The sequence below is a fragment of the Arvicola amphibius genome, chromosome 9 (genome assembly GCF_903992535.2).
Source record: "Arvicola amphibius chromosome 9, mArvAmp1.2, whole genome shotgun sequence".
Classification (NCBI taxonomy): domain Eukaryota; kingdom Metazoa; phylum Chordata; class Mammalia; order Rodentia; family Cricetidae; genus Arvicola; species Arvicola amphibius.
The window spans coordinates 93,958,301-93,983,689 of record NC_052055.2 but is presented as its reverse complement, the minus strand read 5'-3'; the positions used below and the strand labels follow the sequence as shown (position 1 = coordinate 93,983,689).

Genomic DNA, 25,389 nt, shown 5'->3' with positions numbered 1-25,389 from the left:
TTTATAGGTTGCCATTGAATCATTGTTTCTATGTGTGTTTTCAGATTGACACGTTGAATAAAGAAATTGATTTTCCTTGGCATAAAACTAAGTATAGAGTCATGCAGGGAAAACCTTTAGAAAACAAATAGAGCAATCCCCTTGTCAATGCTAATGTGTCAGCTCTTCAAGCTCCTTGCATGAGTGGAGTGATAAGCAATCTAAGAACAAGCATTTGGTATTGATTCTCCAGTCTCAAGTAACGAGTTACTGCTTCACTTCTTATTGAGAATTAAATCAAAATAATTTGGTGCCTATATTATGTCTTGTGTGAATTCCTTTGCATGATTTATGCACTGCAGTGGAGAAGTAGACAGATGTTGAAGAGTCATAGGACCTTACAGATGTGTAGCTTTTTATCTGTGTACAAATTATGGTTGTAAGGGTTCTTCAAAGTTTTGTAGAACAGTGCTACAGAATTTGCATTTTTTGTTACCTCTGATAAACCTGTATAGATTTTTTCCCTTTAAGAAAAACATCAAGTGGGAAATGCTTATTTGTTAAGGATTCACAGACCATTTTGCAAATCAGAACTGAAGATACTTGAAGATAATGTGAGAAATAAAAATTCTGTGCTGTTTTCTGCTCTCAATATTTATTTTTTAATAATGAGAATTATTTCTTGTCTCTCTCTCTGTCTCTGCTACACACACATAATTTTTTTTGAGACAGGGTTTCTCTGTGTAGTTTTGGAGTCTATGTTGGAACTTGCTGTGTAGACCAGACTATCCTTGAACTTCACCTGCCTCTGCCTCCCAAGTGCTGGGATTAAAGGCTTGTGCCACCATTGCCTGGTGAATGTGTGGCTTTTGAAAGGAAGCTCCACATTCAAGCTTATACATTTGACAAAAGAAGTCATAAAGATATAGTATATCTGAACTCCAAATGAGTTATAGTCGTTGTATGTGGAATTATCATTGAATATTGGCAAACTGATTGCAACATAAGTATTAAAAGTATGAAAGATCAGGAATGACAAGCCAGTCTTGGAAATTCATTGTAGGACTTACTTCACAAACTTTATTAAATCTGCAGTCATTGAGACATGTAGTGTTAGTGCAAAGGTAGATAGGAATGGAAAGGGTCTCTTCATCCTTGTTTCTCTCTCTCTCTCTCTCTCTCTCTCTCTCTCTCTCTCTCTCTCTCTCTCTCTCTCTCTCTCCATCTTTCTGTCTGTCCCTGTGTAAAAGTCTCTGCAAAGCCTTGTGGGCATGTGGTACCATATGGAGAAGAGTTAAAAAGACAGTCCCCACATTGCATTAGAATGGGCTTCAGCCCACAGCTGCAATTGGCTGTGCACAGTGTGAAGCAGCGGTCAGGTTCGGTTCAGTGAGTTGATTTGAGCATCAGCAGAACACAGATCACTGGTCCGATTGTACAGAAAGTTGCAGAACCTCAGAACTCTCCCTGGGCATCCTTCTAATCATTATCCTTATCCCCTCTCCAGAGGTAGCCATTATGTTCAATCCCAAGACTATAAATTACAGGCACTTTGTGCATTTAGTTTGCACACCATAGAGATACAATTATATAGTAGGTGTCCTCTCCTGCTTCTTTCATTCACCGTTGCATTACCACATGTATTTATGTTGTTACATGTAGCTATAGTTCTTAGAGATTACAGAGTGGTGCTTAAAGGCATGGAATATCCATCTAAATCATTTGGAATTTTTCTGCACGGGAGATTCATCCTGTCTCTTCCTTACCCCATTTACTTATCTGTTTAATAATTTGTTTTTGTCAGTGTACTGCTTTAGGTAATCCAGTACTACTTGTTCCGAACTTGTTCAGATTTTTCTAGCTTTAGCCAGTGGAAGATGTTTCAGCTGACTCCTGAATGCCTTTAATAGATACACTCTATCGTGGTACTGTTATCTTGAGCAACTTCTTGCTTTTTGCACAGCAAGGTATCTCAGACCAATCTTTATGTATTTTCTTTTTAACCCTACTCCTAAAATTTGCTAGTTCTCTAAGTAACCCTAATTCTTTTGTTTGGATGATGATGTTAGAAACCAAGATTGGAAGCCAGTCACAGTGGTGCATACTTGATAATCCCACATTTGGGAGGTAGAAGTAGGAAGATCAAGTATCAGGAGTTAAAGGCCATCCTTAGCTATGTAGTGAGTTTTAGGCCAGCCTGTGCTACCTGAAAACATGTATTAGAAAAAGATAAAATATTATCTGGGGAGATGGATAAGCATACTTGCAGTGAGGCCAGCTGGGCTGGGACTGAACGAGCATGTGACCAGACCAGACCCTCTGAATGTGGCGGACAATGAGGGCGGACTGAGAAGCCAATGATAATGGCACCGGGTTTTGATTCTACTGCATGGACTGGCTTTTTGGGAGCCTAGTCTGTTTGGATGCTCACCTTCCTAGACCTGGATGGAGAGGGGAGGGCCTTGGACTTCCCACAGGGCAGGGCACCCTGACTTTTCTTAGGACTGGAGAGCGAGGGGGAGGGGGAGGGGAGGGAAATAGGAGGAGGGGAGGAGGTGGAAATTTTTAATAAAAAAAGAAAAAGGCGTACTTGCTGTGAAAGCAGGAAGACACGAGTTCAGATCGCCAGTGCCCACATACAAAGCTGGATATGTGTGCGTGTGTGTGTGTGTGTGTGTGTGTGTGTGTGTGATCCTTGTGCATGGGGAAAGGGCAGCATGGAGATGCAAGGACCCCTGGGGCTCATTGGCCTGCCAGCCTAGAGTCTATCCTAATCAGTGAGCTCTAGGTTAAATGAGGCACTTAGTCTCAAGGGAATAAGTCATAGAATGACAGAGCAGGACATTGTGCCATGGCACCTACATATGCACATATTGTGTACTTGCATGCCTGTTCATGCATGCTGCCCGTGCACATATGCATAGAAACTAAGAGCTTGGAGAGTTATGCCTAATGTTTACTGTTATTTCAGGGTAGTTGACTGACACAAAATGGGGTTTCCATTTATGTGTGCGTGTTCGTTTTGATACTTTCTTGTTTGTTTTGATTTTTTTTTTTGAGGGATGGAGGCGAGAATGGATAAGAATATGAGGTTGGGTGGATAGAATTTGGGAGGTGAGAGGGGAAAGAGTATGATCAAACTATATTCTATGAATAGACATTAAAAAACAGTAAGTAAAAACAAGGGAGGAACTTAACTTACTATGGTTGGAACATTTTGGGAAGGTACTTTGATCTGGAACACCAAAGGGGTCAGGCTCTGAGTATGTCTGTGAGGGTATTTACATAGATGAGTAACTGATGAAGAAGGGCCTACCCTGTGTGTGGGCAGCACCACTTCATGGAGGGAGTCCCACACCGCATAAAAGGGCAAGAGGGAGGAAGCTGATTGGACACCAGCTTCATCTTCCTCTGCTGCCTGGATGTGGAGGCAAGGTGAACCAACATATGCTCTTAACGCCATTTTGTCTGTGTCAGGATGGGCTAGATCCTTCCGAACCATGAGCCAAAACAAACTTTTTTCTTCCTTAATTTGCTCTGGCCAGGTGTTAGGTCACAGCAGCAGGATGTATTGTAAATGGGTTATTAATGTTTCTAGATCTGTTTAGCAGATGGTGCAGGAATCCATGTAATAAGTCTCTTATTTTTGGCTATGTAATTATTATTTTCTGTTCGGGGTCATAATTCAGTACTCCTTTGCTTTGTTGCTCAAATTGCTGTAGCTTTAATTCTCCACATGCACATATCAAATATATTTCTGTGTAACTGTCGCTCTGTACGCCATGAGACACTTACCAGCTTGTCCTGTTTAGGTGTTCTAAACAGTTCAGTTCAGTATCTGTCGTGGAACCAGTTTTTAGGATTTCCCATTTGTAAACAGCAACCACATTTGTCAGACAAGTGCTTATTTCCTTACTCCCCGGCTTTTGGCTCATCTCTTCCCTTTCTGCCTCATTGAATTTGACTATTTTGGTACCGTGTATATGTAGACTCATCCAGTCTGTCTGTCTGTGTCTGGCTTAGTTGACTCAGCGTAGTATCTTCAAGGCCCACACTGACAGAATGCCAAAGGCCGCTTGGCTTAAATGGTATTGACTTGTTTTCTTCCCCCTCTGAAGGCTGGAGGCTTAAGATCAAGATGTCAGGAGGCTCAGTTTCCTTTGCGGTCTGTGCTCTTGGCTTGCAGGTGGCTGGCCTCTTGCTGCTTTTGCACATGGCCTTTGCTCTGTGTGCTGGCATCCCTGGTGCCTGTGTCCAGATCTCCTCTTCTGATGAGGACACCAGTCAGATTGGATTAGAACCTGCTCTGACGACTTCATTTGAACTTAATTACCCATCCTACAGTCACATGCTGAAATCTTAAGGCTCCAGCGTTTGAGTTCTAGGAGATGGGACATAATTTATCCTATAATGTTGTATAACTCATAACAAAATCTGATATCTTTTTAAGGTTGAATGTTATTTCATTGTATGGCTAGGCATACTTCTTTGACCCATCGGTCTGTCAGGAAACACTAGGCTTGCTCCTGATTCTTGGCTGTGGAGTCACGTGGCTGTGTACATGGGTGTGCGTTTCTGTAAGACCCTGCTTCCAGTGCTTTTGGATACCACGGCGTCATGCTGTTTTTAATGTTTCACATGGCAATGGCGGTTCACATCCTCACCATCTCTTTGTTTCAAAACAAAGGCTGCTGAGTATGAGGAATAATGCGTATCCAACATAAAGAATTCACAAGAAATGTGCATACAAAAGTTAATATTTTGTGTCTCGGGAGTATCCCTTAATAACTTTTTTAGATTTCCTTCTATGTAAGTGTGCATGCCTCTACGACATACATACTCATCGCAAATTTATCACTGCTGAGTTTGAACAAAACTGTTACCCTCTCTCATTTTTTTTCTCATTTAACATTGGACCATGCATCTCCTGTGTCACTGAATATTGAAGTAAAAGAGTTTTATGGTTCTATAAACAAGGATTTAATTATTTTCTGATTATTGCACATTGTAGTTTTTTCTAGTTCCTTCTCTTATATATAACCCCTTAATGAAAATGAGAGGATATAAATCCACATATTTTTGACCGTCTACTTTGTTTATATTCCTAGGGAGAGAGTTTTAAGGGTAAAGTTTCTTTTTTTAAAGTCCTATAAATATGTTTCAGGTTACAAAATTATCTTCATTAAGTCTGCTCTGATATCTCCCATCAACTGTGTGGGCTACCAGTGTCGCCTGGCAGTGAGCACTACCGAAGAAGACTTCTCTTAAGTCATTTTGGAAAATCTTTTCCAATAATATAGGTAAAAATGGTTTTACCTTTTTTTGCATTTTTCTTATTATCAATGAAAATATGTAGCTCTCAGTATTTATTATTCTTTCAAGAATTCAAGGTATTTAATAATTTATGTGACCAGGAAATGGCATGTTGAATTTTTAGAATTACAAATATTTTCATAGAGAAAGGATGAGAGTCTGTTAACCTTTAAGAAAATATGACACGCTCAAAGTTAATGCTAGAGTGGTGTGGTGTTCTTGATGGCTTCCTTGGTATGTAAGATCTGTGGACACTAGTCAGTGACAACTGCTCAGAATATAAATATTTGGGGAAAAAAGGAAGCACACTGTAATCTTAAGAATAAGTTACTTTGATCTAAAAATCCAGTTTACTAATTATTGACTTAATAGGAATTATCCATTCTCAAGTGGTAAACAAGGTTTTGCTTACTGAAAGATAAAGAGGTGGCTTTATACAAAAACTGAAAAGTATTGGTGGGATTATAAAGATAGAGATTTGAATGGGGAGAGGCCAAGTAGGGAGCGGGCCGTCAGTCAGTCTGTAGCCAGGAGAGTAGAGTCCAGATTTCTTAATGTCCTTGTCATCTAGTAATTTGTTGTTACAAGTCAAAAGTCCCACTCTGTGCACTGGTGGGTATTCTTAATTTTCTTTTCTTCTTTCTTGGAAGAAGGGGACAAGTTGAGTTCATGAAGAATTGAAGACCTATTGCCTTGTGTCGTCTTTGAAAAATGTAGATTATTTCGCTGAAAGTTACAATTTGTTGGAGTAGATGCAGCTTGTCACTATTGAGATAGAGTATTTTTTCCCCAAACAAAACCATATGCCTTAGTACAGAGAGAATAGGATGGTATTTGTTTGGAGTCAAAGCCTACAGATAACATTTGTAAAAACAATGGTTTAGCTCATCCTAAATGGAGAAAAACAAGGATTCTGGACTTGAAGTGGCACATAATCCTGTGGTATACTTAAAAACAATTATCTTAATTTTGCATTGTACGTGTTGCTAGTTCAGGAGTCAGAGAACAGAAAACTCTCATCCTCTTTGATATTTTAAAAACAGTATATTGAAGTAGAAAAGCAATAAGTGCTTATATAGCCGCTGATAGAAGCCGAATGTAATCTCTTCCCTTTTTAGTCAATGTTCCATGCTTCTTCTCAGAGATGTTATCTTAAAACCTTCATGCACAGACTATTTTACATAAAGGAGTCTATGTTCTTTTACAACTTTTTTCCTACTTAATATGCATTTTGAATATTTTCATATCTTCACATTTAGATCCATTCCATCTATGGCTACATAGTTTTCAATTGTGTGTAGCACTGTAATTTCTTCACCATCCCTTAAGATTGAATAGTTAATTGGTTTTAAATTTGCTTTTGTGTTGCAATTAATATGTAACGCTGAAGTGAAATCCTGCACATGCTTGGTATACAGTTCTAAATATAATATTCTATCAAGGTATTTAATGATGGGCTGCCCAGGTTGCTGTCTGAGATGGGGAAGGGGTGGGTTTTCTTTCTTCATGGTGGGTGTTTTAGTCACCACGTATCCAGGCATTAGTAATATTTCACATTGACAGAGCGCTTTGATGTTTTCACATACTTCTCTTCATTACCTCATTTGCTTCCTAGAAACTGGTCGATGTGTGGATTAGTTTTATTACCTGTGCTTGACCAGGAGGCCTAAGGCACAGAGTGGCTCCTGGCTTATCCATTCCTTGGCTGTTACTGGGTCTCCTCATTCCAGGCCTAGCTTTTAAATGATTCAGGGCCTTGGTAATTATGGGTCCACTGATAAGAAATGTTCTGGTTCAATAAGACTCTGTCTTCCCTTTCCTCTGCTTCCAAGTTGTTTGCTTCTAATTCAAGAAATCTTCAAGTTTGATAATTTTTTCCTGCTTGGGTATCCTTTACCCAAAATGCTTGGGAGGAAAAGTGTTTAGATGTCCAGTTTTTAATTAAGAAATATTTCTGTATATAATAAAGATATACTCTGGGAACAGGACATAGGTGTGGCATGGAATTCATTTATTTAGGGTGTATCTTTTGCACATAGCCAGAGGGTAATTTTGTACAATACTCTTAGTTCATTGTGTTTTGACTTTGGCCTATCATATGAGGTCCAGGTAGACTCTGGTGGCATCTTGATGGCTTACAAAATGTTTTCAGATTTTAGAATGTTTTATATTATGGATTTTCAGATTAGAGAAGGTCAGCCCATAATATGCTTCCCATTAGGAAATTATCCCCTGTTAACACATACAGACTTTTGATTTAAAAAGATAAGATGGCACTTCTGTGGACTTTGTGCCAGTCTTACTAAGCTCAGCTAATTCTCACAGCCATAGACTCTGAAGTTCTAGTGAGGGTAACCCCCTGAGAAGCCAGAAGCTAACAGAACTGGCGGCTTCCTGCTGACTCAGCGGAGGACTAAGAGATGCTGTCTAGACAGAGACCGAAGACAGGAGAGAATTGAGATGCGAAATGTCTCTTTTATGACTCTGTCTGGTTATGTGCTACCAAATGTCCACCTTGTCTGTTTTAGATTGCCCAACTCTTGTTAAAAGTATAGCATTTTTGAGGCGAAGTGCTTTTATTGTAAGACCTTTTTACGTTAGCAAATTTATGCTAGTTTCACGGAGCAGTTTGTATTTACTCCCCCCACACCCATTACACTTACTTGATTGTGTATGGAACATAAAGAGAAGTGGCGGGAAGGTCAGGGAAAGACTTTGGAAGGAGCAGAAAAGCAGAGGAAGCACGGTAGGCCGCAAGTCCTCTTTGCAGTATCTCTTGAAGGGTTGTGATAATTAGCACCATGCATATGACGGTAGTCCCGTCATATATAATGTTTTTGGGGTCAAACAGTACTTTTATGATAGATCACATGCCTCATGGGAATTGGGAATGTGAATGAGGTGTCAGCTATGGGAAGACCCCTTGCTTTGCTGCCACTGTGTTATATGGGTATTTAGAATTAATCATCTCTACTGTCTGTAACCAAAAATGGGTTACAGAGCCACGGAGCTCAGATGATTCATACTTCTTAATGTTTTCCTCTTAGTCAAGCTCAGCTGACTGCAGAGTTTTCACCACCAGAAGCCAGAGACATGTTCTCCTCTGTGCCTGTGTGGAGGCTGTAGTCACAGATATTTTCTTCATGTCTAGGGGGTGCTTTGCATGTTACATATTTTTTACATATAAGTGTACATATGTTTTGAATTGAAAGTATAGCATTTTAAAGCCTACATTGTTTTTACTATCCACAATTGGCATAGAATGAAAATCCTGATTGTAATGATTTTGTGCTTTGGGAAAATTGTTGAAAATTTCTAAGCCCCACATTTATTTAAGTTATCAATGAAAGGTCTCTAAACTGATCATGATGATGTTTATGGCACATGGGTTTTTTCTCTCAGTTTTGTGTTTATATGGTTATTTAGTAAAATGAATTTTTAAACAGTGGTAATTGCTATGTAACAGGTTGACAGACAGGGGTTAAACATGAGATTAAGTGTAAACTTCCTTAAAAGCATCCAGCACCAGGCAGCTGCTCAAAATCACTTGTAAATATGATTTCCATGATTGTTAAGTTTCAGAATCATAAAGAAAATTTTAGGACTCCAGGTCTGGGTGGGTTTTAGTTGTGTTTATTGGAGTTGTGTAATACCTGTGGGTGACCTTTGGAAAAGGAAGGAGATAAGAGGAAACGTTTGTTTACCACATATTTTTTATAGTTTTTGAATGCAAATGTCAGTGCCCACTGTGTGCCAGGGACCCTAGGCACTGACAGAGTTTCAGAGGTCAGCATGGGCCGAGGAGGAAGCTGACAGTGTAGTGAGGAATTCCGCAAGAATGGTAGTTAGGAAGATGCAGATTTCTTTGGCTATGCTGGGATGCATATGGACATATTCTTGAGGGAAGGTTTACTAGATGGAGATGTTTGGGCTCAGGGTGAGGTGGACTGGTAGAGAGCAAAGGTATCCAGACTACCCAGGCTCCGAAAGAGGCTTTGGCATAGAGACTAGGTCATCACAACTGTCGATGGCGTGAGCAGTGAGTCAGGGTCCAGAGTTGACACCCAGTTCTGAGGGCAGGGTGGTGACGCTATCACTCAGCTTTAGTATTGGACTATTCATTGGCTTGACTGCAACAAAATACAGGAGGCAGCTAAATTTCGATATGGAGAAGTTTATTTAGTTTACAGTTTTGTTTGTTCCAACCCCCAAACAGGCAGTGCTATCAGTATGGTCTCTAGTGAGGTTGGTGTGCCGTGCATGGTAGGAGCATGCAGAGAAACAAAATGCTTATACCCTGAACCAGAGCAGAGAGAAGAAGCCTGTTAATGCTTCCATTGCTTGTCTAAGGGATTGCTGTCAATGACTGAAGGGTAGCTCTTTCCAGAGTTCCACCGCTCCCAGTGGGGACCAAATCCTTAACATGTGGACCTAAGGGGAGCATTCTCGTTATACTCAGACCGTAGTAGAAAAGAAGGAACATTTGGCTATGGCAGGAAGAAGAGCTAGGGGACCTATTAGGATGTCTCCAGGGGTCTTAGAGGGAACCAGTGGTAGTTGTGGGTAAAGAGGTGCCAGTGGAGGAGAGAGCCTACACAACTGACCTGTGTTTGGCCTAGAGATTGACTGAATGCTATAGTGGGCAGTAATACAGTAGGCAATGGTGGATTGATTCCAGTTGAAGCCTGGTGCCTGGCAGTTTGATACTCACAGGCACAGGCAGCAGAGCTGGCAGATGCCAGTCAGGGTGGTGAGCTATGTGTTATGTGTGACCTTGTGAATCTAGCATGTCAAGGGGAATCAGGACTTTAGAAGATCATGGGGGTAGTTAGGTAGTTGAATTTGGGCATGATAAGAAGATCCAGGTAAATCCTGAGCCTTATATGGCATCCATATGAAGATGGCACCTGAAAATGAGCACTGATTGATATTGGTCAGTGTAGACCTAAGTTTCTGCCCTGCCCAGTCGTGCAGTTATTAAGTCCCAAAGAAACACAAAGGCTTATATTCATTATAAGCTGTTTAGCCTTTTAGCTTAGGTTTATTATTAACTAGCTCTTACAACTTAAATTAACCCAAATTCTTGTCTGTGTTTAGCCACGTGGATTGGTACCTTTCTTTTCTCAGTAAGGCATTCTCATCTTGCTTACTCTGCTTCTGGATGACAACTGCATCTCTTCCTTTCCTTGTCCCAGAATTCTCCTAGTCTGGTTGTCCCACCTATAATTCCTGCCTGGCTACTGGCCAATCAACATTTTATTAAACTAATATGAGTGACAAATCTTTATGGTATACAAGAGCATTATCTCACAACAGGTCAGAAAGACTGTCATGGGAGGAGAGATCTAGTCTAGATGGAGGCTTCATTTCATTCCCTGAGTGGTACAGGGGAAGCAGAAGGGGCCTGGGAGTGCTCAGTACCTCAGGGTTCAGGGAAGGACACTGGGCCAAGGCAGTGCCAGCAGTGAAGAGGAAGTGAAGATGGCCATGGATTGGCCCTGCAGGGAAAGCTACCTGTAAACAGCAGAGGAGTCCGGGCATTGGGGAGAGCCAGCAAGTGTAGAAAGCTCTGCCCCAAACTGGCAGACAGGGAAGAGCAGCACGAGAGGAACCAGCAAAACACCAAGACCGTGAGAAAATGGGGAAAGTGGGGATGGGGTGAGGGGGAGCAAAGTAGAGGCTGCAGTAGGTGAGGAGGGGATTGCAGGACACAAAGTAGAGCGAGCATCTGCCCGGTTTGGTAGATGCTCTGCACACAAGGAACAAGGAGCTGAGCCTCTGTTTTGCATCTCTGTCCAGCTTTCTGATGATCACAACATCATCTCTCAGGGAATGTTATTTGTTCTCTGCTGGGGCCTGAGGGCATTACAAAAATTTCACCCTATTCTTCTTCGCCCTGTTGATCTACTGAGGTTTCCAGTTAAGCTGATGAGCTGTCCTAAACCAAAACAGAGCCTTCCCCCACTTTCCTGTAACAGTTATTCTCGTAGTTTCCAGCCATGTTTTCCGTGTGCAAGATCCCAACTGTTGTTCTGTTAGGCTGACTGTATTACCCGATGGTATCTGGGCCTATGTGTATCCTTTTTAAAGTCGGCTGTGCTTGATTTCCTCCTGGCCGTTGACTAGTTCTGCACCTGACAGGTAAATTAATTCAGTGCCGCAGCTAGAAGTAGCCCAAATTGACTCATTCCCTTGCAGAAAGCCGCTTTCAACCAGTTGGTGGTTCTGGGCAGACAAGTTGAAGGGTTGGATTCAGAAGAGCACAGCCCATTCCTTAAAACTTAGTATTTCCAGCTCTGTGACCAGAAGCCTGATCTCCTTGTAGTATCAGCTTGGCCACCAAAAATCTAAGGCACAAGCTCATGACCCAGAGTGGCCAAGGCAGTAAATGTGTGGGCAAGCATCCTGGTTAAAACACAGGCATGCTGTAAAATGTGACACATTTGTAAATGACTCTTAAACTTCCCAGAAGCTGAAATTGAGAAACATGCTGCAAAGTGAAGATGAAATTTAACTGAGCATTTGCTGGAGGAAAAATGATTTATTGGCTCTACCATGCACAGCCCTGAGAGGAAGCATCCTCCTTCGCCCTCCTCCACTTGGGTACCAGTGATTGATAGCAACTCTGTGCTGCTGCCAGGGCGGGAACTCTTGGAAATAGCATAGTAGGGACTTTGCAAGCGAGTCCCATTTGGCTAAGTTACTGCTTTTGTGAGGTTTGCTGCATCTTTATATTCTACCGAGGAGAAGATGGTAAATCAGAGTAATTGCTTCATCCCAAGGCACTTTTATACTGTGAAGGAAGAAGGTCCTGTTAAGAAACTCAAATTAACTTCTGCTGGTTAGACTATATGGAAAGCCTCTTTGAAAGCTGCTTGTCATCCAGCCTGGCAGTTTATTTATCATGGAACAATTCCATTAGCGCCTGACACTTGTTCTCGTGGCATGGAGGCTTAGGCTCCCTCAGGAAAAACATTTAACCCTTGGAAATGCAAAGCTGTCACTTATCTGTCATCTCTCGCTCTCAAAACTCACCGGAGAATATTTACGAGAGAGATTTGAAAGTCTTCATTTCCAGGGAGATAGGATGGCGTTTGGACCCAGAAAATGATCAGTAAAATCTTGGTGTAAGGTGTTTCGTTCCGGGCTGCAGAAGCAACTCTGCTGTGCTAGCTACAAAATACTCTTATTATGGTATTATATAATTTCTAAGGAATTCCACATACAGAATTCCACCTTAAGGATGGGATAATCTAGGGAAATGGATTTAAATTAAAGCTCTTGAGATGTGAGGATGTTCAGGGACAGGATATTGGATCATTGCTAGTGTTTTTTCACTGGAAGTGATTATGGCAGGTTTTTTTTGGGGGGGGGGTGTTTCTTTTTTCTCTACAGAATTTGTAAAATGGTATCAATCAAGGAGCAGACCTTAAAAGAATGAGCAGAAATTTCACTATTTGAAAATTAACACTCCTCAGCTTGGCATTTACTAACAAAGGATGGGGCCACCATTTGTCAAAGCTTGTCAGGGGGCTGTCCCCAGGGAGGCAGAGCAATGGAGTCTAGGAATTCTACGTCTGGTGCCAGACTGCCGGGCTTCCAACTGCTGAGCTGCTACTGGCTGCATGTGGGATGGGGCAAGTTAGTTAACCTTAGAGCTTCTTGTTTTCTTCATTGGAAAATGAGGATAATGGCTCTTGGGAGTTTCAAGATTATTAAATGAAATAATTCATGTGAAGTCCATTTGGAGTAGCTGTTGTTATTGGAAAATTTAACACAAGTCAGATTCGTCTGGGAAGATTGCATAACATCACCTTCAAATTTACTTGGGATATTTGTGGGTGGTTTGTCTAGGTGTGATGTTACAGATACCCCCAAAATACTGTATTGAGGTGACTCAGGTGCGGAATGCCTTCAGCTTCATTGCCTTTCTGCAAGAGCAGTCAGAGGACTGGAGGCTGAGCTTTGTAAATGCTCTCAGAGGATTCCCTCCAGAAGGAAGATAAGAAGATGGAGATAATGTTTGCGGTTGGAGACAAACAAGGAAGAGGGGACATACACTTCCAGGCTGATGCAGGCAGCTTGCATAAGGCCAGCCAGCAGAATGAACATGGAGCTGAAATTGCTTTACTCAAAAAGAAAAAGCCAGAATAAGCGAGCAGAGGCACAGTAGTGATGCTCTTGGGGGACTTACGGGAGGGCTGTGCACGTTAATGAGTGCTTTTCACTCCTTAGCAGGCATGTGACCACTGCCACCATCACCTTGGTTACTTCCCTCACCAGCTCCCTCACGCCCATAACTATCATTGCCACCACCAGTCTCTTACCACGTCCTCTCGTCACTTGCCATTGTCACCATCATCATTCCTCACCACCGCCACCCTTTGCCATCATCACCGTCCTGTTACTGCCACCCTCACCACCGCCACCAGCCTCCACCGCACCACACACCCATCTCACCCAGCTCTGACTGACAATTCCAAGTTATGGTCAGTCCATCATTGTGGGAAAGAATGCCAAGGTAAGAACCCAGATAACTAGTCCTACCAAACCTACCATCTAGCACAGAGAGAGAACAGACTCTTCCTTTTTTCTTTATTAGATTTTTCTACTCTCACACAGTCCAGGACGTAGCCCTTGAAATGGTGCTGCCCACAGTGGGCTGGGTCCTTCTACATTATTTAATAAGCAAGACATCCCTCTTGCAGACATGCCCATAGACCAGCCTGATCTTGATAATCCCCCACTAAAACCCTCTTCCCAAGGAATTCTAGGTTGCATCAAAATTAACCAGCGCACACTCCTATGACCATCGCCACCCATCCCCTCAACAGGCCTGCCCCTCACCACCATCCCCTCACTGCTGTTACTGCGCTCATCCCCAGCCTTGCCAGCACCCTTATAAGCCCGGTCCAGAGCCTTAAGGGGCTGCAGCTGGGAGACTTTGTCTTTTTACCAAACTGGAGCTCCGTCCCGCCTCACCTCTCACCTGTTGTTTAATCCCGCTGCCTTTCTGTCCAGCACCTCTGTAGATGGAGGGGATTTATAAGTAACATTTTGACTGCCTTGCTTTTCTCTCTTTGGAGATTACTGATCTTTTAATGCTTGCTTTATAAATAACAAAAGATGGTAATTAGTTTGACTCATTAAATCTAAAACAATTGTTATAAATTTGGAGTGTCTGATTAGATTCCTTAAATTATACAGCGTCAGATGTTGCCAGCTGAGAGCAGCAGTCTGCGAGGCTCAGTCTTCTTCTCGCCACCCATTGCTTTCCTTCACCCTCTTGGTGTCCATGCCCCTGTCGGTGTGCTGGCCAAGAACTGAAAAACGGTCCGTGAAGCAGGCTACTCAGCCATCTTTGATGAAGAATGTAAGAAGGAGAGTGTTTGCAGGGCTTTTTCATCCTCTGCTTTGGGGAAGGGACCAGAGAAACCCATTGTGAAGGAAGCAGTAATGGCAGGCTAGCAGCAGGCGAAGGGTGTGATGTTCTGAAAATAGAATTCTAGCTAAGGAAGTCAGGTTGTTTGTTTGCCAAGGGCGAAGGTCACCTCCCCAACTCTTAAAGCCAATCAGCATCAGTCTGTGTCTCTGTACCACTGGATGGTTCTTCTTCTCCCCAACCCTCTCCTAGGCCCAGCCCAGAGCTGATTACATCCCACTCCCATCCCAGTCTGGGTCGTCATCTCCAGTGCCTGGAAGACCTGGTACTCACTGCTGATGAATGAGCCCCTTTTCCTTTCTCTCCTCTTTCTGAGACAGCTTCCCAGCAGTAGGGGGGATTGGTCATAGCCCTGATTGTCTTCCTCACATCTGGAATCCAAGAATTGGTTATGGACTAAGCCATATTTCTGGTATTTGAAAGGAGCCTTTTAAACTTATGGTTAGCAGGCCAGCATTCTCTACAGGACAGGAGATGGCCACTCTTATCTCTTAAACTCAGCTCTTGCCTCATCCCTGATGTGATTGGGAGAAGGTTTGAGTAAATTCCCTAGAAGTCCCCATGATGGAAGCAAGGTCTTCAGTTTGGTGGTATTGAGGGGCTGGAACTTTTGAAAAAGTGGGGTCTAGTCTAGATGGTCACTGTAGAAAGGGGCTATATGCTTCTCTAGACTCTGGTTAGTTCTAAAAGTGAGCTGCTGCAAAAGTGGGCCTGGGTGGTGAGGCCACTGGCTCTCTCTGTTGTATGCACGCCATATGATGCCGTCTACTATGCTGTCGTGTAGCCAGAAGGCCTTCGCTGATGATTAAATAGATGCCGCTCCTTGACCTTGGACTTTCAGCCTCCCAAACTAAATGAACCTCATTTCTTCATAAGGTACATGGCCTCAGGTATGTTGTTATAACAACAGAAAATGACGAATGCAGAACCCCAACTCTGGAGACTTACCAGAAGTTAGGAAGATTTTCGTATAAAGAGAAAAACATGATCCCAGTCAAGGGCTGAAGTTGGCTCCATACACCCTTTGCTGACAGCCTCTTCCATGGGAAATGACAGTTTATTTGGAATGAGCATTCCTATGTGGGTGGGCTGCACATGAGTGAGTACACCAGGGAGGAGGCAGCTCTTCCTGGCCAGCTGAGTCCTCTAGGTCAAGCGCTGGGCTCAGCTGGCGTTGTTGGCTATACTCATGAGCATCCTTTCTTCCGTGGAGGGCAGCGTAGACTGGGGTAGGCTAATGAGTGGGCAGCATTCTGACGACATTGACGATGCCATCAGCCTAGTTAGTACTGTTTACAGTGTGTAATTTTGTTGTTTGTCTGTGCTGTAGTTCTAGGTTGTGTGTGTGTGTGTGTGTGTGTGTGTGTGTGTGTGTGTAGTAGGAAAAGATAATTTTCTGTTGTTTGGAAACTAAGAAATTATAACTGCTACCATACTTTTCTTCATTGTTCTTTTTGCATGGGAAATAGCTCCTCTTTGTCTCATCTGTCCTGTTTGCTTCTGTGAGGCCTCTGTTTGTTGTTCATTCATCCTCATCTTTTATGGACATGGCCTTTAGATAGCTCAGCTATCTCTTGGTTTGTGGGCAGCTCCTCATCTCTTGGGAGAGAGGAATAAAATATTTTGGGATTCCAAAACACTTGTCTCTCTTGCATGATGTTCTTTTACAACATATTTTCTGAAATAACGACATCTTGATATTTGCAGGCAAATGGATGGAGCTAGAAAACATCATATCGAGTGAGGTAACCCGGACCCAGAAAGACAATTATCATATGTACTCACTCATAGGTGGTTTTTAAACATAGAAAACCAACCTACAAATCACAGTCCCGGAGAACCTAGACAACAATGAGGACCCTAAGAGAGACATACATGCATCTAATCTACATGGGAAGTAGAAAAAGACAAGATCTCCTGAGTAAATTGGGAGCATGGGGACCATGGGAGAGGATTGAAAGGGAGGGGAGAGGCAGGGAGGGGAGCAAAGAAAAATGTTGAGCTCAATAAAATCAATAAAAAAAAAAAACCTACCAAACCCCCATATTTTTGATGGTCTAACTCTTATCCTAAGTTCCTTGCTTTGTTTTGTTTTATCTGAGATAGGTCTCACATCCTCTTGTTCTCACCTTCCAGGGATTGGGGTTATGGACATGTGTGACCATGAGGAGAGGCCTTCATTTTGAAACATTAGTAATAACATCAACCCATTCTATCTGTATCTAACCGATATTGTAAGGACACTTAATGGGCATATGAGTGGGTGGCTGATTGTTTTCCTCTGCAAAAGGAAGAAGCCGCTAGGTTCACAAACATTGTTGCTTAATTCATGTCCTTGCCTTATAGTTAGGAAGAGATTAGTTTTGGAGATGATGGTGCTTTCTTGTCTGGATGTTTCCTCTTATGTACCGTGACTGGCTTTGGCTTGAGTCCTGCATGGGACTTGACTTAAAAGATTGAAATCAAGTAAATGAAGAATAATCAGGAATATTTTTATTAATGTTTTTATTTTTATAAAAACTAAAAATAAGTCTTTTAGAAGGAGTTGATTTCAAAGATTCATTTTTTCTGGGTTTGCTATGCATTTGTAATAAATAATAAATAACATTATGGCAGTTGACTACCACACTTCTGTGCAAAATAAATAAATGCATTTGGTGATATACATTTGAGGAATATGATTCTTGTAATTTTTATGGAAACAAGGAAAAACTTAACAGTTGATAGAGATTTTACCATCTGTTAGCCGGGAAGAAACAGCATGGCATTTACTAACTTTAACAGGTACACCAGCCTGCCAGGAACGAGGATTATCTAAAACTGGTCCCTCATCCCCAGGAAGCTGACCCAGCTTTGCACCTGGAGGGAAATGGCTTCTTTGCTACTAAAGCAGATGGCATAGGCTTCACATTGCTCCAGAGGCATGGGAGTGCGGGGTGGGAGAAATGAAGAGAAAGGCCCTGTGCTGGCTGCTGCGCGCCTGCGCAGGTTCTTCCTGTAATTACTGCAGAGGTGGACTAGTCAAGCAGCTGCTGCCTGTATGAGCATTGGTGGAAAGGTGAAGGTAAAGACATCCAAGGAGAGATGGAAATTGGGAAGTCCTGCTTTTCTCTTAGAGTGTCGTTTGCTGTAAGCAGGTGATATTTTCGCTCCTCAGGCCTGATGTAGCACAGGAGGGCTGTGGTTCTTAACTAGGTGGATGGCTGTGTCGCCTTTGAAAAAGCCTTTGCTCAGTGGAAGCTACAGAGCTACATGAAGCACAGACCAAAGAAAAGGCATTGGGAAGCTGGGATTTCTTTTTTTGTGATTCCTTTCCTCTCCTTTGACGGCGTGAGAGTGATCCTGCACTGGGTCATGTGGTGTCAGCTAATGGCATGGATGCCCAGCATCGACCTTTTGATGGCTTGTGAAAGGATGGCAGGTGCATTTCTTCTGTCCTAAGGGTGTTTGGTCCTTTATGTCAGAAGCCATAGTCTGGTCATACAGGCAGAACCACATAGGAAACTTTTGTCTAGACATGGACTGCATTTTAAAATGGTTTGGTTTTGTCTCTTCAAACCCAAAGAGGCTGGGAGTGAGGGGTTTATTTAAGCAGGAAGATCTCACCCTTCTCCTCCAAATTTCCTAAATTCTGACCTGACCCTTATTCTAAAACCCCGGAAATACACTGGGTCTGATAGCCACTGATCTGACTTGGTGTCCACCCTTTGATCTTAGACATTTAACTTTGTCTCTGCCCATAACCCTGCTTTTCTTTTTTCTTTTTTTCTTTTTTTTTTTTCTTGCTTGCACCTCCTGTTTGGAGCTTCCCTTAGGCCTTTGAGGGAAATGCTTCTCAGGCCTGTACATACACAGATACCAAATGCAGGCTTGTCAGGTTTAAAGTGTTTTCTCTTCTTGTGGTGTTTGTATTTTTTACAGGGGTGAAGACATCTTAAGCCAGAGGAATGATTCTCTAGTTCTGGAATTTCAGTCGTCAGCCAGCAGATGCAGGAGGTAGAACTTTGGGTGTGGGGGCCTCTTCAGAAGCCCAACCACTGTCATAAATGACCACCTGCCTGTTCATCTTCCATACTGCACTCCACACATCGCCCCAGTCTTGCGTTTATTTGGCCTGGCCTGGCCAAGGGTGGCCTGCATGACGTGTGTAGAGGTCTCTGTCTGATGGGTGGTATCCAGGTGCTGCTTTCACAATCTCAGTGTTGTATGTGCTGCAGAGAAGGGATGCATGTAATGCAAGGCTCGTTCTTCCTTTCTCCCTCCCTCCCTCCTTCCCGCCCTTCTTTCCTTCTTTCTTCCTTCTTTCCTTCTTTCTTGCCTCCCTCCCTCCCTTTTTCCTTCCTCCTTTCCTTCCTCCCTCCCTCCCTCCCTCCCTTCCTCCCTCTTTCTCTCTTTCTCTCTCTCTTTCTTTGTAAATGCCAGTCAACATCATTCTAAAGATAGAAGTTGATAATAGTCCCCTGTTGTTCAAAGCCCACTTCATGCCTCTCTATCATAAATCATGTGTCTTCCATCCTGTCATTGTGTGAAACCCATGGGGTTGTTTGCAGAAGCTGGGGTTCATCTGGCCAGCAGCTACCAGTAACAGCATCTCCCTTGGCTTGGAAGCCTGGTTCTGTGAATGAGTGTGTAGAGGGTCCCCATTATGTTGTTCACTGTCACCCCAGCCATGCTCAGAAGATGGCTGTGACATTGGAAGGCCGAGCCTCTCTATTGGTAGAGGATTTTTTTTATGCAAGGACACTGGTTGGGCTCTCAAGCTTAATAACTTTGGGTAATGTACTAAGGGGATGAATTAAAATGCTAATGGCCTCCTTGCTCGGATATTTTAGCATTCCCTAATTTTAAATTTAAATTAAATGCCTCAGGGGCAGGAGTAGCCTTGCCACAAGCATGTGTAGTGTCACCCCACAGACAGTGACTTTAAAATATGTCCTGGCCACATGGACTGAACTGGGATGAGGAGTACTTTTTTTTTTTTTTTTTAATCACCGTGTTTTTTTGTGTTCCCTGACTCTACATGACAAAAATATGGCTATTTAACTTTTAAAATATTATTATTTTCACAAAGTTCTTTTGAACCCACAGATCCTTTCATTTTTAACCATGTTCATAGCCATACCCCGGATTTCAAGACACCTAAATGTCCTAGCACTTTCTTCTGAACTACCGTCATGGCCCCCCGTTTTGACCGTACAGCGATACCCTAAGAAGTCCCTGTCTCATGACGGAGACACTGAGGGGTAAAGAGGTTGGGTGGCTTTTTAAAAAATCTCCTCTCTGGATCATGGGGAATTTTAATTAGTGGGTAGGTGTCTTGGCTCCCAGCTCATCTCTCTGCTCCCTAGACCAACCCAAATGATGACTAGTGATGACTGGGTCCCTCTCACTCTTTCCTTCTGCTGGGAAATGAGGACAGTGCCAATTCTTGGAGTCGTGTGTTTCCCCATAGGGAGTGCTGCACGCCTACACGAGGCCAGGAGGCCAGTGTGTTTCCTTTCATTAGGAAGAGAACACTTTCTCGCCACTAGTTGAATTAGCCCCTTTATTTTCTCCTTAGGAGGGGAATGGCACACTTTACTTCCCTCTTCGTACCTCCAGTTGTTTGGTGTCTGGCCATTCCGTGATTGTATTTTGGCAAATAGATATTATTCATTTTCTTCAGCCAAAAGGCTTAGTTCATGATGATAGTGATATAATTCACTTTCCACCCTTCCTTTGCCGCCTGTACCCCTTTCTCCTAGCACATTTTCTTTTCTTACGGTTGGGAGGAGTGATAGTGTCAGATATATCAAAAGGAAGAATTGATTCGGTAGTCGTTTGCCAACTTGACTGATTAGCAGAGATCAGGAGAAGGCTCGTAACTGTGAAACCCACTGCAGCATGGGTTTAAACAGCTCTTCAGGGAGCTAGTTAATGATAGAATCACTGCAGAAACACAGACATGCCACACACACACACACAGTCCCAGCCAGGCGCATTCCCATATAACACTCAGAGGCAGTGTCATGAGAGGAAGTAGGCTCATAATTTCTATTTACACATCGAAGTAATTACCGTGGGCCCGAGCAAGGTGCTCAGTCTGCTGTCAGAGTTGCTTACATAGTTCCTTTCTTGCAGTACCAGGCAGAGGAGTCTAAGTCTGGTTGGAACTTGTCCTACGGATTTTTCCTCTGGGAGAATGTGACTCTCAGGCATGGAGATCAGTTGGCCTTCTGAGCCAGACATTAAGCTCATCCATGTTCCTGTTGTCATTGCCATTTGTCTTTTAACCAGGTGTCTGTGACGTTGGGCTTGGCTCTTTAATTTGGGGGTTGTTCTCTTTCCTTTCTCCTGGTGCAGCGTCTATGAACCAGATAGGAGTGCATTACGGAGGAAAGAACGAGAAAGAAGAAGCCAGGAAGCACAGCAGGACAGTGGCGGCTTTAATTCCAGTTACTCTCTCTTCAGTGAACCCTACAAGGTAGATGGTTTTCAGCTGTTCACCTCCCCTGTAGCTGCCAGGAATGTCCTGTGAAGGAGTTGACAAGAAACTCCAGTTAGTTTTTGGTCTGTTTAGCCAGGGAAGTTTAGCCCCACCCCTAAATAATGATATTCAGCTTGCAAGGCTCTGTGGGCTCCTTTAATTCATCGGTGAAGTGTGACACTAAGACTCACTTATTAGGATTTTTATCAATAATTCAGACTTCATCTCTTTGGTTTTCAGATTAATGCCATCTGTTATGTTTCCTGAGCTCTTAAAAACTATTTAAAGGGGTTTAGGTTAGATAGTTGATATCTGTGGTCATGCAAGGATCAAGGCACCTGTTAGGGCTAATGAAATTGGGGTTTTTTTCAGGACTGTGCAGTGAGGGGAGGTGGCAGCCACCAAGCCTGAAGACCTGAGTTTGATCCTTAGAACCCAAATGGAGGAGGGAGAGGACTGAATCTTATAAGTTGTCCCCTTCCTCCCTCCCTCCCTCCCTTCCTCTCTCACACACAGACACACTTTATATAATTTTTTAAAAAAGGTGTTGCAAAATCCCTTCCCATTTTGCCTGAGGTCCAGCTACTGAGACACACTTGCTGTACTCACAGAGTTCACCTTTCTTCCAAAATGGAGTGTCTTCCAAGGTTCACAGACATTTCAGGATGCATGTAATGCAGACAGTTTAGGGTAGGAGAATTTTGCATATTTGATCTTACATTACTTCTCAGTTTACCCAAGTTCCTCTAGCCTGACACACTGTGTTTCCTGGCAAGAATAATTACTTATTTAGAATTTGGAAGCAAACCTATACTGAGCCAAATCTAAATTTTCAAAAAAGCTTTTAGTGTTTCCTCAAAACAACCATAATCTAATCCAAGAAAGACAATATAGACCATTTTGTGAAGTTATAAGAGTAAATTTTCTAATTTCCACGTTACATACATATAAATATATATGTATAAATAATAATGAATATATTTTGGTTATGGCATGATATGCCAAGGACAGCTTTCTTGTTTTTTTAATATGCCCGAGGCTGTCTGTTACAGGTTTCCAGCTCTTGAATAATGGAGGCTTATAGCTATCTTCAGAGTCCAGAAAGACTTCGATTTCATCCCTCAGCTCTCATTCTGAATCTATCTGTTTTGGGCATGTTACTTCACTGGCACCTATGTCTTGACTCTATAGTATCATGGATTTGTTTTTATTTCTCTAGACTAACAAGGGGGATGAACTCTCCAACCGGATCCAGAATACATTAGGAAATTACGACGAAATGAAAGACTTTTTAACTGACAGATCCAACCAGAGCCATCTCGTCGGTGTCCCCAAGCCGGGTGTTCCTCAGACTCCCGTGAACAAGGTAGATGAGCATTTTGCAGCTGAGTCGAGAGCCCAGCCCCAGCCCTCATCTGTCTGTAGCACTGCGTCTTCCACACCTGCAGCTGTCTCTGTGCAGCAGAGTAAGAGGGGCACCATGGGCTGGCAGAAGACTGGGCACTCATCGTCTGATGGCCAGCAGAGAGCAGGTAAGGAGGGGCATAAGGCAGTTGCTTTGCGCAGATCTCAAAGAACCACAATGAGAAATCTTTCATTGTGCGTGGAGTCCCTCATCCTCACCCTCACTGCCTTCTTCTTCCAACTCAGCACAACAGGGCTCTCTCAGGACCTTGCTTGGAGATGGTGTCGGCAGACAGCAGACAAGGGCCAAGCAAGTATGCAATGTGGAGGCAGGCCTTCAGACCCAGGAGAGGCCCCCTGCCATGGCGGCCAAGCACAGCAGCAGTGGACACTGTGTTCAGAACTTTCCTCCATCCTTGGCTTCAAAACCCAGCCTGGTCCAGCAGAAACCAACAGCGTACGTGCGGCCCATGGACGGCCAAGACCAGGCTCCTGATGAGTCTCCCAAGCTGAAGTCATCCACAGAAACTGGTGTGCACTGCACATCCTACAGAGGGGTCCCAGGCAACCAACCCGAGTCAGCCAGAGCCAAAGCCAAGCTTGCTAAGTTCAGCATCCCCAAGCAAGGAGAGGTGAGTCTGTTCTCATTGTCAGTTACCTGCCACTAATTAGCAGCGTGACACGAAAATGCAGGTTTCGTGTTTCTACCCTCTCACCTATCTGTTGATGTGATAAGCTTTGTAGCCCTGAGACCTTAGTTATAGCTATTAAAATTCTCAAATTCATCATAATAGGATTATCTGAAGTACTGAAAATATATGTACATATATATGTATTTGTTTGTGCATGTGTAGGAATTACTTAGGGAAGGAATGCCTCCTTCGGTTGAGTTCATAGAGTTTCATGAACGAGATGGGATTGACTAAGATATATAACAGCAATATAAACCACTTCAAAGGCTATAATTCAGCTTTCAAGGAGGTAAGTTTTTTTTTTCTGTAAAATAGTTCAGAACTCTTAATATTTTTTTTATCAAATTTGAAAAGTTTTATGGTAAACTTCTTAAAGGAAGTCTCATAAGAATTTGTAAGGTATTAAATCAGTAGTGAATCTAGTTGATATTCCAGTAGAGTAGACATCCCACTCACTTTATAAGACTTGTGATTTAGATTCACTCATATTAATTAAACAGAATTCTTACGTGGACTTTTCTTGTGATATAAGAATGTTCGGCTCTGTGAGCACATTCTCTGGATGGATAAAGTATTTCAGTTCATACTCTCCTGGTTTATATTTTGACCCTGTTCATTGCATTACATAATGTGTGGAGTCGATGCATTGAGTCTGAGAATTCTACACAAGCCTGTCTCCGGGCAGGTTGTAGGAAAGGCAGTGACTGGCTGCTTGAACAGTGAATCTGGATAGAAAGCAATCTTTTTAAAGTAGCACGTGTCATACCATATTCCAGATTGATGACAGTTGTCAGGAGCACGCGAAGAGGAGTTATGACTGCGTGCGTTTGCTTCTGTTCGCTCTCTGTGATGTAGCACAGGAGGTGAGGCCGTCTTTCTTTAGCAGTGTCCTTAGGAACTGCAAAGCCATTTTTTCCCTTTGACATGTTCTTCTTTAAAGATGGAGTAATGATGTGACCGGAGTGTTCTTTACATCTTAATCCAATCTATTAGCCAAACGAAACAAAGGATTTGGCATTTCCTGTTGTGTTTTTGACAAGACTGAGCATAGCGTTTCTGTGCCATCGTCTTGGAACTCCCCATGGGCCACTTGGGAGATAACCTTGTTACTCAGAGATTGTCACTCAGAGAGAGACTGTCTTTTGCACTCCAGGAGGTGTTTACTAAGGTTTTAATTAGGATATGTGGTGACGTGCACCAGTAGCTTCTTTTGATTGTACGTTTATGATGTATTCTAGCAATTAGGAAGCAGGATTCATTAGAAACAATGAAAGCAAAATGTAATTCCTCCAGGCGTCTAAAAAATAATTATTTTTATTTTTTTTTAAAATTGTGTGTGTGTGTGTGTGTGTGTGTGTGTGTGTGTGTGTATCTCTGTGTGGGTATATGCATGTGAATGCAGGTACCCATGAAGATCAGAGATGTTGGATACCTGGGACCTGGAAAATTACAAGTAGTTTGGCTGCCTGACGTAGATGTTGAGAATCAAACTTTAAAATAAATTGCACATGTTCCCTAGGCTTTTGTTGGTAGGAAACATATGGATACCGCAGTATTGAACTGAATTTCTCAGGCTCTTTGGTTTTGTCCTTGTCATCCAATGATCTTTGTTGGCAAAGAAAGTTTAGCCCATCATTGAACAGTGGTGACCAACTTAAGCCACCAGGGTTCCATCCACCACTTTCCTTTGTAGCTGACTCCTTGTTGAAATTATGTTTTCCTACTGCATCATCTTCAGTTTCTTAGGTAACTGTTTACTCATTTAGAATCCAGTGAGGTCGTTAGTTCTAGCTAACCCAGTGTAGCCTTGTGCAGACACCTGCACAAGGTGTTAAGAAGGCATTTGGTGAGTTATCAGTACTCGGAACATCATCGTGATGCCCTCTGAGGATCCCAGATTGGGGACAACGATGAATTTTACGAGTCTGATAATTACAAGGTCATGCCTGAGAAAAAGAGGCCTAATGTGGGAAATCAGAGTGATACATAGAAACTGTTCCGTTGCTCTTGTACGCAGCACTGAGAACAGACAGCCTGTTGCCTCCCCACATTCTATCCTGAGAGAGTCAAAGAGGCCAGGCATGCATCGATAA

The 25,389-nt window shown here is 42.8% G+C and overlaps 1 protein-coding gene across 1 annotated transcript in view; it reads left to right on the top strand.

Moving 5' to 3' along the window:
• Aff3 (AF4/FMR2 family member 3) overlaps window positions 1-25,389 on the top strand; it is a 464,423-nt gene that overhangs the window by 71,563 nt on the left and 367,471 nt on the right. Inside the window, exons 2-5 of the mRNA XM_038343070.1 lie at window positions 18,656-18,730; window positions 21,077-21,197; window positions 22,420-22,732; window positions 22,851-23,236. Of these exons, the coding sequence (XP_038198998.1) occupies window positions 18,656-18,730; window positions 21,077-21,197; window positions 22,420-22,732; window positions 22,851-23,236 (895 nt within the window). The remainder of the gene's footprint in view (window positions 1-18,655; window positions 18,731-21,076; window positions 21,198-22,419; window positions 22,733-22,850; window positions 23,237-25,389) is intronic.